The sequence below is a fragment of the Syngnathus typhle genome, linkage group LG14, assembly GCF_033458585.1.
Source record: "Syngnathus typhle isolate RoL2023-S1 ecotype Sweden linkage group LG14, RoL_Styp_1.0, whole genome shotgun sequence".
In the NCBI taxonomy this organism is placed as follows: domain Eukaryota; kingdom Metazoa; phylum Chordata; class Actinopteri; order Syngnathiformes; family Syngnathidae; genus Syngnathus; species Syngnathus typhle.
In genome coordinates, this window is record NC_083751.1 from 10,864,520 (window position 1) to 10,876,901 (window position 12,382).

General features: G+C 46.8%; 3 protein-coding genes across 4 annotated transcripts in view; 2 read left to right on the plus strand and 1 right to left on the minus strand.

The window, feature by feature from the left end:
• The first annotated feature begins 1,641 nt into the window (after positions 1-1,641).
• Positions 1,642-4,946, plus strand: foxf2b (forkhead box F2b). Its single transcript, XM_061298408.1, has 2 exons — positions 1,642-3,048; positions 4,411-4,946. The coding sequence occupies exons 1-2, from the start codon at positions 2,055-2,057 to the stop codon at positions 4,584-4,586; spliced, it is 1,170 nt and encodes a 389-aa protein (XP_061154392.1). The 5' UTR covers positions 1,642-2,054; the 3' UTR covers positions 4,587-4,946.
• Positions 4,947-7,126: 2,180 nt separating this feature from the next.
• On the plus strand, positions 7,127-9,595 carry LOC133167516 (forkhead box C1-A-like). The gene has a single exon (XM_061298373.1). The coding sequence runs from the start codon at positions 7,792-7,794 to the stop codon at positions 9,181-9,183; it is 1,392 nt and encodes a 463-aa protein (XP_061154357.1). The 5' UTR covers positions 7,127-7,791; the 3' UTR covers positions 9,184-9,595.
• Positions 9,596-11,774: 2,179 nt separating this feature from the next.
• gmds (GDP-mannose 4,6-dehydratase) overlaps positions 11,775-12,382 on the minus strand; it is a 30,840-nt gene continuing 30,232 nt past the window's right edge. For both annotated transcript variants that reach the window (XM_061298377.1, XM_061298376.1), the window contains one exon: positions 11,775-12,085. In XM_061298377.1, the coding sequence (XP_061154361.1) occupies positions 12,023-12,085 (63 nt within the window). In that variant the 3' untranslated portion in view covers positions 11,775-12,022. The remainder of the gene's footprint in view (positions 12,086-12,382) is intronic.

Consider the following 12,382-nt stretch of genomic DNA (forward strand, 5'->3'; position numbering starts at 1 on the left):
AACAATTCAAATGTCGACCTACTCTTGAAATGAGGCGAAATCTTTTTTTTTTATTATTGTTATTTTCGTCATGGGGAGGCCCGTTGCTGTCGTTGACATATAAAACAAAATCACAGTGATTGTACGTGTTATGGTGTGTGAGTTATACAATGTGCGTGCGAGTCCTAGTGCCGGATGCCAGGTGCCAGGTGCGACTTCGTGTTCCAGGGGCAATGCTGCAACCTGCAGGTGAAACCACAGAATAACATACCTGCGGGTTAGTCACGTGACTATTCCCCATCAGTGCGTGGAGTCTTCGTGTATGACAATGATTTAGAAGCCTCACCTATAGGGAGACAAGTTTCGGCAGCTCGTGCATCTGAGCGAGGCTAACACTTTTAAAGCAGGCCCAACTTCAGAAGGTCAAGTCCAAACAAAGTGTCACTCTGGCAGCCTGAACCGCGTTCGACCTCCCACAGGCCCGCAGGGCCGTTTCCGAAGAGCAAATGGGCCCACGTGGGTCTCCGGTCTTCAAAAGACGAGCGGTGAAAAAAAAATCTTCGATGTGATTTCCAACATGCACTAGTTGTTCAGTGGGAGCAAAATCTCCCATAACAAAGATTGTGTGAGCATCCTGATCTCCACGGGGGTCGCCGTGCATTTTTGATGTAGCAGGAAATTTGTGGGGCCACCGAGCCGCGCTGTGTGTCGTGCACGGAAAATCATTTGATCCGCACATCCTTTGTTTGTGCAGAGTGCAAAGGTTATTGTTTGGAAAATTTGCTCGGCTTTTATGAAATATTTTTGCTCAGACGCATGAAGCTATAATACCTTTCCATAAATTTCTTGCACCACGCATATTGCCATTATTTTATGGGCCGTGTACCTCGGCCCGATGTAAAATGTGCGTGCGCGCGCGTGCGTGCGTGTGTATGTGAGATGTGTGTGTCGGGGTGTTGGGGGTTGGCCGCGAGGCTAATTTGCCTTTTCTCTCTCTAATGAACGCAAAGTCCACCCCGGGAGCGCCGCTAGCCGGCGGCGGTAAGCTGACACTGGCGCACTGTGTGTGGTATCCAGGGCCGCGCTTGATGGAAAAAGCCTGCTTCCACTCATGTCAAAGTCATTTATGGAGAGAAACACCCCCAGCTTCCGCACGCACATGCAGCACGGCGAAGGCCCCCACCAGCACCACCAACAGCAGCACCCCCACCCCCGTGCCGGCCTGATCACAACCGTCACTGCCAGCGTTTGTTTTCATTCTCCATCGGACCATTTTAGGAGGAAATTAGGAGAAAATGCAGCTATGATAAGATGGGGCGGGGATCGGCAGCTTTGGTGATGGAGCTAGGGGGGCGCACATTTTCATTACTACTCAGAAGGATGACAAAAATGTCATTTTAAATATATTCAAAAGATACGTCCTAAATACGTCCTCTTAAACACGTGCTTATGCAGGACCGGTGAGTTGCATGGATGTGACGGCAAGTTAGGCTGATAATTGCGCAAGGTTTTCAGATGTGGCAATTTTAAGGCATAAATGGCCAAGCGGATGGGAGTGGAGGCGGTTCTTTTGGTCATTGATTTCAGGGAGATTTGAATGCTGACAGCGAGTGGGGGTGGGGGCTCTCCGAAGAGGGGAGAAAGATTTATGAAACGATAGGTGGCCGAGTTTTGTTTGGCTAAAGTCGGCGCACAAAGTCGAAGAGCTTTTGCTGTTTCCTCCACTTGAGTGATTGTAGCGCCACGCTGCACCACTTAGCTCCACTGTGGACCGCCCTCCCCCAGTGGAGGGAGCCCCTGCGTCCACTTGAAAGCCGTGCAGGGACAATCGTCCGCTCAGGGCGATCACCCCGCCTCTCGCTCTTCCTCTTCCCCTCCACTGGCCGCCGTGCGTCAGGTACGTGCATGCGTAACGGCAAAGACAGAGACAGATATCTCTCTCCATTTGGATGTGAGCTAAAGGTGGCGTGACGCCCACTGCAGACGAGGACCACTGGATCCTTTTTATTTTTTTGCCCCTTTTCCAACCCTCGGGGGCCTCTCCCTCCTACCGCCAGCTGTGCGTCAGAGCTGACATGACGACCGAGAGCCCTCAGCAGCTGCAGCTGCAGGATCCTCCGCCTCCTCTGAGATCCAGTCCGGCGTCTGGCGTCCCGCATCCCGCCATGCTGAGCCCCCAAGCCGCCTCGGAAAGCTCGTCGGCTGCGCTCAAAGGAAAGAAAAGCAACTCCGGTTTAAGGCGGCCGGAAAAGCCTCCGTACTCCTACATCGCGCTCATCGTTATGGCCATCCAAAGCTCCCCGAGCAAGCGGCTGACCCTCAGCGAGATCTACCAGTTCCTCCAGGCCCGATTCCCGTTCTTCAGGGGCTCTTACCAGGGATGGAAAAATTCGGTTCGGCACAACCTCTCGCTGAACGAGTGCTTCATCAAGCTGCCCAAGGGACTGGGCAGGCCAGGCAAAGGCCACTACTGGACCATCGATCCTGGCAGCGAGTTTATGTTCGAGGAGGGGTCGTTCCGTCGTCGACCCCGAGGCTTCAGGAGAAAGTGTCAGGCCCTCAAACCCATGTACCGGATGATGAACGGCATCGGTTTCGGCACGTCCATCTTACCGCAGAGTTTCGACTTCCAGGCGCCCTCGGCCGCCACGCTCGCCTGTCACGGCAACAGCTACAACCTGCAGGACATGATGAGCAATCCCGTGCATGCCACGGGATACGACGGACTGGGCACCGGCCATCATGTTCCCCACATGTCCCCGAGCCCGGGTTCCACGTACATGGCCAGTTGCCCGGTGCCGTCCAACGGGGACTACGGGCCGGACAGTAGCAGCAGTCCGGTGCCGTCCTCTCCGGCCGTGGCGAGCGCCTTGGACGGCCACTCCCCGTACGCCAGTACGTGCGCGCACTGGGCCGCTTCGGGCGGGTCGCCCTACATCAAGCAGCAGCCGTTAAGCTCCGGCAGCCCCGCCGCGTCGTCCTCTCTTCACTCCGGCATGTCGTCGTATTCCCTGGAGCAGAGCTACATTCACCAAAACGCCAGGGATGGCCACACCGGCGACATATCAGGTACCCAAATCCTCCAGTACCTCAATTGTCAGAATTAGCAAAGATCCGTGCACGTCAATTTCATTTCAATTATATTATTGACTTGGAATGTTGAATTGATTTGACCTAGTTTGGTCTGATCCCTTAATTGTCATATATTTCCGAAATCAAATTACATATTGGCAAGCCAACTCAACATTTCCCTTATACAATAAAATATTCAACCTCATGCTTAAATTTTAACTAATTTCTTGACGTTTACGCGAGTGCATACACGCTCCATGCAGTGTCTTTGGGAGTGTTTGAAGCAATTTGAAAGTCGTGTTCAAATTCCCACTTGGCTCAATAAGTCACGCTGGTTAACTTGAGCCCCGCACAGAGGGGCTTTTACTCAAGTCTTGAAGATTTCAGCGAGACGAGCAGCTCATGCTGGAGCCTGAAAGGGGCTCAAAGGTTAAGCAAACAAAGACTGTGCAAATCGGACCACACCGGGGACAAGATCTCAGCCTTGCAAGGGCCACAAGAGACGGGAGGCCTTGTTCGGCTTAATGCAACATCGCAAATGAGCCCGCGGGTGGGGGTAGGGTTGGGGGGCGCTAAAATGTGCCGGTGTGAACTTGCACTTTCTGGTCTATAATTGCGCTGTCAGTTCAGTCACAAAGGCGTCACGTCTGTGCAAAAGTTGTCCAGTTGTGGACGCGTCCCGCTGCCTGCCCAGTCTTTCTGACTGCGATATAAGACGAACAAAAATTCAACTGGCATAAATTAGCGCCATTCGGCCTTATTTGAGCATTAATGCAACTTCCAAGTTTCATACACACGCATGGTGAGATAATTCATTTAATATACTTTTGACAGAAACCGCAAAAAGATCGCTGTGATGATCAAACTGGCTGATAAAATTTATTGCAACGTTATTTTGATTGCTTTGATTGTTTTATGGAATCAAGCACATAACATGTATGTGCATGTTTTAAGATATCTTAAAATGTTGCCAAGGTAAGCTTGTCTTTAAAGATTTTAAAATAACTCACGTTTTTGTCAAATAAAAAATAGATACCAAATTGCAAAACGTATGCACAAATAAACGATGTGAATGGCGTATTGGCCTAAAATGCAACTAAAATTATTTTATGTTAAAATAAAATGAGTGTAACTCATTGAAGCCCTTTGAGGCGTAATTAAGGACTATTAAAAATATTTTTTATTTAACTGGTGGGTCAAAAACAACCCAATTTGGTTCGAGAATAGGACCAACCCAATTTAAGCGGTCATTTATGGGGGTAGCCATCATCAGTTTTAAGGATCGATGTTCAATTTGAAGAGTTGTTGTGAAAGTGAACATATGAGTTTGACGCATGATTGTGTTGCACACGCACGCAGTGGGGATTCCGCGTTACCAGAGCCACTGCGACAGGAAAGATTTCGTGTTCAACTTGAACGGCATCTCATCCTTCCACCCCACGGCGGGCACTTCCTACTACCACCACCACCACCACCATCATCATCATCCTCACCCCCAGAGCGTGTGTCAGGACATCAAACCGTGCGTCATGTAAGCGCTGCTGTCGCGACGGACCTCCAAAGACGGACGCATGCAGTCAAACTGCACGTCCGTCACAATTAAGGGACTATTTTTGTCTCTGTTGGAATTACGACGACTGTATTCACGTGTTTGCTTCTTCGTGGACCTGAGCAAATATGCACTGAAGGAAAATGAAGGAAACTTTTGCGCCCTTAACACGCGCCTCTTCGTGATAATGCTCAACATTTTGCCGTGTATTATGTTTGATTTTCCACACGGATGCTGTATTATGAACTGCTACAAATATTGCACTTATCGTATAACCATTGTCCAAATATGTCTCTTGTAAGGAGTTTCAATAAAGCTCTTACATTGTAGGAGGCCTATTCAAGCACATATGTTGTCTTCAATTTGTATTAAAATGGTGGCACGAAACATATTTCTACAAAGACGAATATTATATTAAACAGAGCTGGCATTGTTTTGCAGATGTTATCTCATGATTTTTTAACCTCGATAAAATTAAAAGCACTTTCACATTGTTAGCCACATGCGTTTTTCTATATCTAAATTGATATGTGCATGTTCGAATGTATCTTGTACATCATAACTGCGTCCATGACAGCGTGAATTAAAAAGGGCTAATAGGCTATACGCAGGACGCAATTATAGGTTTTATACTACCACTTGTCTGAAATTGCATTTTGATAGCAGGAAATATTTTATAATCTTGTGTCTACAAGGGGAATCTTTTAGTGTCTCCAGGGGTAATCTTTTTTTTTCCATTGTGTAATTTGAGGAGAGAAAAAAAAGGCAATGTCGTCAGAGAACATGCCATTTACAACACTTCACATTGGTCAATAAAAAATCTAATTAATCAAAACAAACAAAATGAGCAATTACTTGGGGGAGGGTATGAAACGGATCAAATTGTGACATAGAAGTACCGCGGTCCGACGCCGGCAATATAAATAAATAAATAAAACAATAACAATCGTGTATAGTGTGGAAATACGTCACGGAACTGAGAGGCAGTAAGGCCTAAATCGCAAACACAAATCCCACTCGCAGGACCCTCAATTTAGGATTTATGGGCGACGTTCAAGTTACCAAAGGTTCGTTTTGCATCGAATATATAGGTTTCTAATTTCCCCTAAAAGGACATTTCGATTCTGAACCCGTGACTTGGCCTATTGTTGCATGATGCAACGAGAAACAGCAAAGAAACTCTGACCTGGATATTTTTGACATGATCTCGTGTTAAGCGGAGGCCGAGGGGGTTAAAAACCGACTGAATCAAGTTTCTGGTTGGTGGTCTTTCTGCATTGGGACGAGGAGCACACGCATCCTGTTTTCGTTGCGGCGAGGGGAAACAAGGAAGGAAACGTCATATTTGAATAAATGTACACAACACTCATTAATATCCGAGGAGGCCATTCATCCATCGAGTTAGCAAAGTCAACATTTGAGTTGTTCAATTGTATTTGGCGAGAATGCTTATACCCAGCCTCAGACGTTAACATAAAGTGGACAACAGTGCCACTCAGTGGCTACCGCCTGTTCTTTCGGACAAGCCACGGCTTGATTTCATTTCCCTTATTTGATTTCGCGACGCAGCTGACAGGTAAGCAGAGGCGCAAGGATCAACCACTTCAAAGAGGTTACGTCTGAAGAAATAAGATGCATTCCACGACTAGGATACTGCGCTGCTGCTCTTGCGTTTCTGCAAATCTACGACGAGGTTAATGCTATTTTCTTTTTAAAGAAAACTAGACACGATGGAGGTCCATTGAACATAACTATTCACAATCACATTTAGTTTGATATTTTGCAGTAAAACCCCACTATTTAAGAGCAAGGCCTGTTACACCATGAACAGATTCGAGAAACGCTCGGTACTGTATAGAGTACACTATACTGTAGTATTAAGAGATCATGCAAATACTAGATTTGACTGAACAGAAGTACCTGAAACAAGGTGCCAAAAATTGTTCTACAAAACAAATATAAGGTAACAAACAAAGGAAAACAGAACAAAATAGCACAAATCAAACATTTACCATTTGCATGTACGACGGCGTTTTGGATGTGGAAAAGTAGAGAATTGTTGAAAAAGAGTGGTGCTGCTGCGATTGCGCGGGCATTGCAAGGCCAAAAGGGGGCGTCATTGGGGAAAAAGAGCCCGAAGTGCGACCATGATGCATTGCTGCACTTTGACCACAGGGTGTCAGCTGTGAACAGTAATGGGACACAAGTAGATTTGGGAACACTGGGAGCGGGCCGAAGTCCTGCTTGCACTTTCTTCCATCCATCCATCCATCCATCCATCCATCCATCCATCCATCCATCCATCCATCCATCCATCCATCCATCCATCCATCCATCCATCCATCCATCCATCCATCCATTTTCTATACTGCTTGTCTCCACGGAGGTCGCGGGCGTGCTGGAGCCTATCCCAGCAGTCATCGGGCAGTAGGCGGGTGACACCCTGAATTAGTTGCCAGCCAATCGTATGGCACACAGAGGCGAACAACCATTCGCACTCGCACTCACACCTAGGGGAAATTTGGAGTGCTCTATCAGCCTACCGAGCATGTTTTTGGGATGTGGGAGGAAACCGGAGTGCCCGGAGAAAACCCACGCGGGCACGGGGAGAACATGCAAACTCCACACTGGGAGGGCCGAAGGTGGAATCGAACCCGCACCCTCCTAACTGTGAGGCGGACGTGGTAACCAGCCTGCTTGCCCATATCAATTATTTTTATTTTTATTTTTTGGATTTTCTATTTTAAAGAGAGAGTCTTTTTAAAATTAATTTTAAATATTAGGAATTCCTAGTATTTTATTGACATTTAAATAACTTGATTTAAATAACTCGTATATGTGCCACGGGGAGTTTTCTTTGAAATGTCCAACAAGTCAACTTTCGATGTAGAGGATGACTTTATTCGTCTTCCAATTGGATGATGGAGCGCACGTTTGGGGAGGAGGAGCCCGAGTAATCAAATGGGAGGAAAAGTGTTCAGGCTCAAACAAACGAGAGAGAGGGAAAATGTTTCTAGCACTCTGTGTGTGGAGTCTCGCTGTCGCGACTTTACTTTTCGCTCGGTCGCTTTCCAAATGTTAACTGCGGGGGGCCGGACGGTCTGCGGCTCATTGCAGAGGGCTGCGGCCTGAACCGGACGGCGACCAGAGCAACAAGACCAAAGGAGTATAAGTTGGACGCATTGCGCGGGATGCAGGCGCGCTACTCGGTGGCCAGCGCCAACCCCTTGGGGGTCGTGCCGTACATGGGCGGCGAGCAGAGCTACTACCGGGCCGCGGGGGGCTACGCCGGGATGCCGGCGCCCATGACCATGTATTCCCACGCGGCTCACGAGCAGTACCCGGCTGGCATGGGCCGCGCGTATAACCCTCAGCAACAACTGCAACAGCAGCCGCAGCAGCAGCCCAAAGACATGGTCAAGCCGCCGTATAGCTACATCGCTCTCATCACCATGGCCATCCAAAACTCCCTCGAGAAGAAGATCACCCTGAATGGAATCTACCAGTTCATCATGGAGCGTTTCCCGTTCTACCGGGACAACAAACAGGGCTGGCAGAACAGCATACGGCACAACCTGTCGCTCAACGAGTGCTTCGTCAAAGTGCCCCGCGACGACAAGAAGCCCGGCAAGGGCAGCTACTGGACTCTGGACCCGGATTCGTACAACATGTTCGAGAACGGCAGCTTCCTCCGGCGAAGGAGGCGCTTCAAGAAGAAAGATACGCAGAAGGAGAAGGACGATCACGAACGGACCAAGGATCTGCAGGCGGCGGGGGCGGCCCGGGAGCTGAGGGACGCGCCGTTGCACGACAGCTGCCAGCCGGTGCGCATCCAGGACATCAAGATTGAGAACGGAAGCTGCACGCCGCCTCGATCCGCGTCGCCGCCACCCGACGCCGTCCCTAAAATGGAAAGTCCCAACCGCAGCCGCAGCACAAGCAGCATCAGCAGCGTGTCCAGCGGCTCGGAGCAGCAGCAGAGCCAAAGTTCTGCGCAAGGCTTCAGCGTGGACAACATCATGGCGTCCCTGCGGGGGTCTCCCCACGTGGAGCTCTCCCCGCCTCTCATCGCCTCCTCTCGAACAGGTGTGAACCCCTCAGTGGCGCTCAGCTACTCGCCCAACCAGGCGTCTTCCTTTAGCTGCAATCAAAACGCCTGCACGAACTCCAGCTATCATTGCAACATGCAAGCCATGAGCCTCTACGCGGCGGAGCGGAGCTCCGGGGGACACCTGGCGCCCTCCAGGAGTAGCGTGGACGATCGCGAGGCTTTGCCCGACTACGGCGTCGCTGCGGCCACCTCACCACCTAACCTGCAGGCGAACCTGCAGGAGGGCCCGCAGCAGCACGGCCAGCAGGGCCGGCTCGTCTCCTGGTACGGCGACCTGCAGGGCCATCTGAGCTCGGGCTACCCGTCCCAGCAGCAGAACTTCCACTCGGTCCGAGAGATGTTCGAGTCCCAGAGGATGGTGCTGAACGGCTCCCCGGTCAATGGGAATAGCAGTTGCCAGGTGGTCTTCCCGTCCGCGCAGTCCATCTACCGCACCTCGGGAGCTTTTGTTTACGACTGCAGCAAGTTCTGAGCTCCCGTAAAATAGATTCCCTTTCTTACATGATAAATATGATGACGATTTTCTCAAAGGGACTATGGCGCTAAACAGATGATTTTGCGTGTCAGCACCAAAAACACGTCAATTTATTCTCTTAATTTAAGAAAAAAATTGCTCAAATACGTTTGTAAATTATATCCTAATATATTTATTTCTAAAGAGCGATGAATATTTCTTGAAAGCCAGATCCGCAAACTTTTTTCAACGCGCGTGCGTGCATACGTGTGTGCGTGCGTGCGTGCGTGTGAAATTTCGTATGCTGCCTTAATAACGTCATTACGTATACGCGGGACATTTAGCCTAAAATGGTTATTTTATTCATGTCATTTGTCAACACAATTTTCAAGACATTACATTTTTAATTAATAAAGTGCCGTGGTTTTAATTTGAGTGATTTATTAGTAATTTATTCATTTATTTATTTATTTATTTTTTATTTTATTTATTTATTTATTTATTTATTCAACCATCAGGTCTGGATACTAAGCGTGTTGATTTAACCAGAGGGGCTTTTCACAAGAGTAACACGACAACATTGAAACGCAACATGCAGTCATTGAGGCTATTTATGAAATGAATGGCAGGAACCAGTTCACACCGGCCTGGTCGTCTAAATTTCAGGCCTCGACGTTACAAAGGGTCTTTTGAGTTAGTGTAGGCAACGCGCGCAGTCAACCTTCGCGTAAATAAACAGAAGGTGCCACGAGCGAGGCCACTAAAAGGCCCTGTCAGCATTTCTCAGTCGTTACAAGCAAGTTTGCATCTGCTCACGCTCGCCACAGCAAAGCTTGCATGCAAAATCAAGCGTGCACTTGTGCCTTGGGTCATTTCTACCACATAACACGGACACAACAGTTGCAGGAATAATTATGCAAGAAATGTTCACCGACCACGCTATTCGTGAATCTTTGAAAACACAAATTGCCAAGCTCACTTAAAATGCCATAATTAATATCAAAATCAATATAACCAAATCGGACCTATGCAGCAGCAGCAGCACATTCACTCTGATTTTGAGTGGCTAATAAATTCACTCGCAGGCGTTTACGTCCCCCCCCAAAAAACACATGTAAATAATGGAATCCATTTAAAAAAAATAACGTGATTTCTCTCTTCACGAACGGAGCAGAACTCTCCCTGACAAGTGGATTTCTCCGAAGGCTGCACCATCGACTTATAGACGTTATCTGCAGATTTTAATACGAATTCAAAACTTGAAGATCAAGACGTTGCAAGAAAGATGGAATTGGCTCTTATTTTCGTACTAATTGAACTGAAAACCGCTGATATTTGTTTGCATGTAGCCGATCGATGTACAGGTCTATATTTAATAATATCGCTTATTTGAAAATAACTGATGTAATAAAATGCTTTTCGTCGCATGTAACTGAATTAATTCGAAACTATCGACGTCTCAAATATTTTTCCCAATGACAAAAAGGATCAGTTATGCAATCCGGTTCAAGCCTAAAATCGCTGCCTCAAACGTATAGTTGTGATGTCAGTTTTTGATTTGCATGATTTCGATGGGGTTCTCTTGATTTTCCGCTCCAAGAGAGATGCCAAATTTCGTAAAGGGGAGACAGCAGCGTCCCCCGGCCGCTCTCAGCGCGCTTTCAAGGGCCAAATCGAGTCGGAGCACATCTGCTTCTCGTTTGGTGAGCGTTCTAATCTAACATCACGCATGCACGGCCATCACAAACACTCCGGTGGTGATGCGGAGGCGCTGTCCTAAAACGCCTACGCCCTATTAACGCTCACCTCGGCCTCAATTTACTGCTCAGCAATTCAAATGGATTTGGCTTGATACAAAACACGCACTGGGCCCCACGCGCTGAGTGAGGATAAAAAAAACCTACACTTAACTCGCACATGCACATCTATTAGGCGAGTCTACATTTTGTTTCAACATTTTTGAGAAATAGACACATTTCGTGAGGTGGCGTTTATTCACGTGCGACCAAAAATAATACTTTTTTTTCTGTGACGTGCCAAATTGATTCGTGATGAAAATATATATCTTAATTTCAATAGTTTGGTATGGGCACATATGAAATAAAGTCATTCAAATACACTGTTATTGGCATGATAACTTAATACTATTCTTTATGGCATTTTTGTATTTTGCATTGCTCTTTTATTGATTAAATGTTTTTCTCCACATGACGGTAAACATGCTTTTTATACATGCTAAGTTATATATTAATAAAAATGTTCACATGTAAATCACCTCAAATAGTTTTTAATTATAAAAACAAAAGCAAAAATAATTTATGCAGTATACCTAAAAGGGAAAAAAAGCTCATTCAGTGCGTCCAACCTTTTTTGTGTGCACCCTTAAAATGCTGCCGATTTGGGTTCAAGATTGGATTATTGTTTTGCACAACAACCCAAAGTGTGGTCAAATTGACATAACGTACTGGTTTGGTCCAATTTTTAACCCAGCAGTTTAAAGGGTGGATGTTTAAATCTGAGTAGAATATTTTGGGAATTCTATTCAAATACTATCTATGGAAATTCCTGCACCAGCAACGCAATCAGAGGAACACAAAAGTCAGAGAAAATACGGTTTCAATGATTTGCGTTTACTTTTCAAAATAACATACATTTGCATGTGGACTTCATCCAGTGCATTTCTTGACACGTTCTGAAAGTGCTCTTTAATAGAGCACAAAAGAGCCATCGTTGAATAATAATAATAAAAACATGATTTTTTATTTTTTTTAAAAGTGCAATAATTTTTAAGTGTGATGGTCCTTCGTGGTGTGTGTTGACGGGAATGTTGAGACGTTGACGTTCCCCAGGGAGCGTCTCAGGCATTTGGATTTTTCTTCATCAGCGCAATGTCCGCCTCCACCATTTCTTTCACCAGCTCCTGCATCAACACATCACGACGAGGTCACGTCACGTCTTAAGCTCAACGGGGAAAAACTTCATACATGACACCAAGAGACAGATGCGTCTCTTCAGGAGCAGCTCTCAAGGGGCACATTTTGTTTCATAGAGTTAAAAATGAAATTAAAAAAAAATGTTATTCCCGCAAATGACTAAAAGTAACAGTATCAAATGCTGCCATCTTGCTTATCCTTATCTGAGTAGTTGTCGTTCGCGTCGTTACAAATGGACGAATACGACAATATGAGACACATTTGAATTGAGCAATTCAAATGAG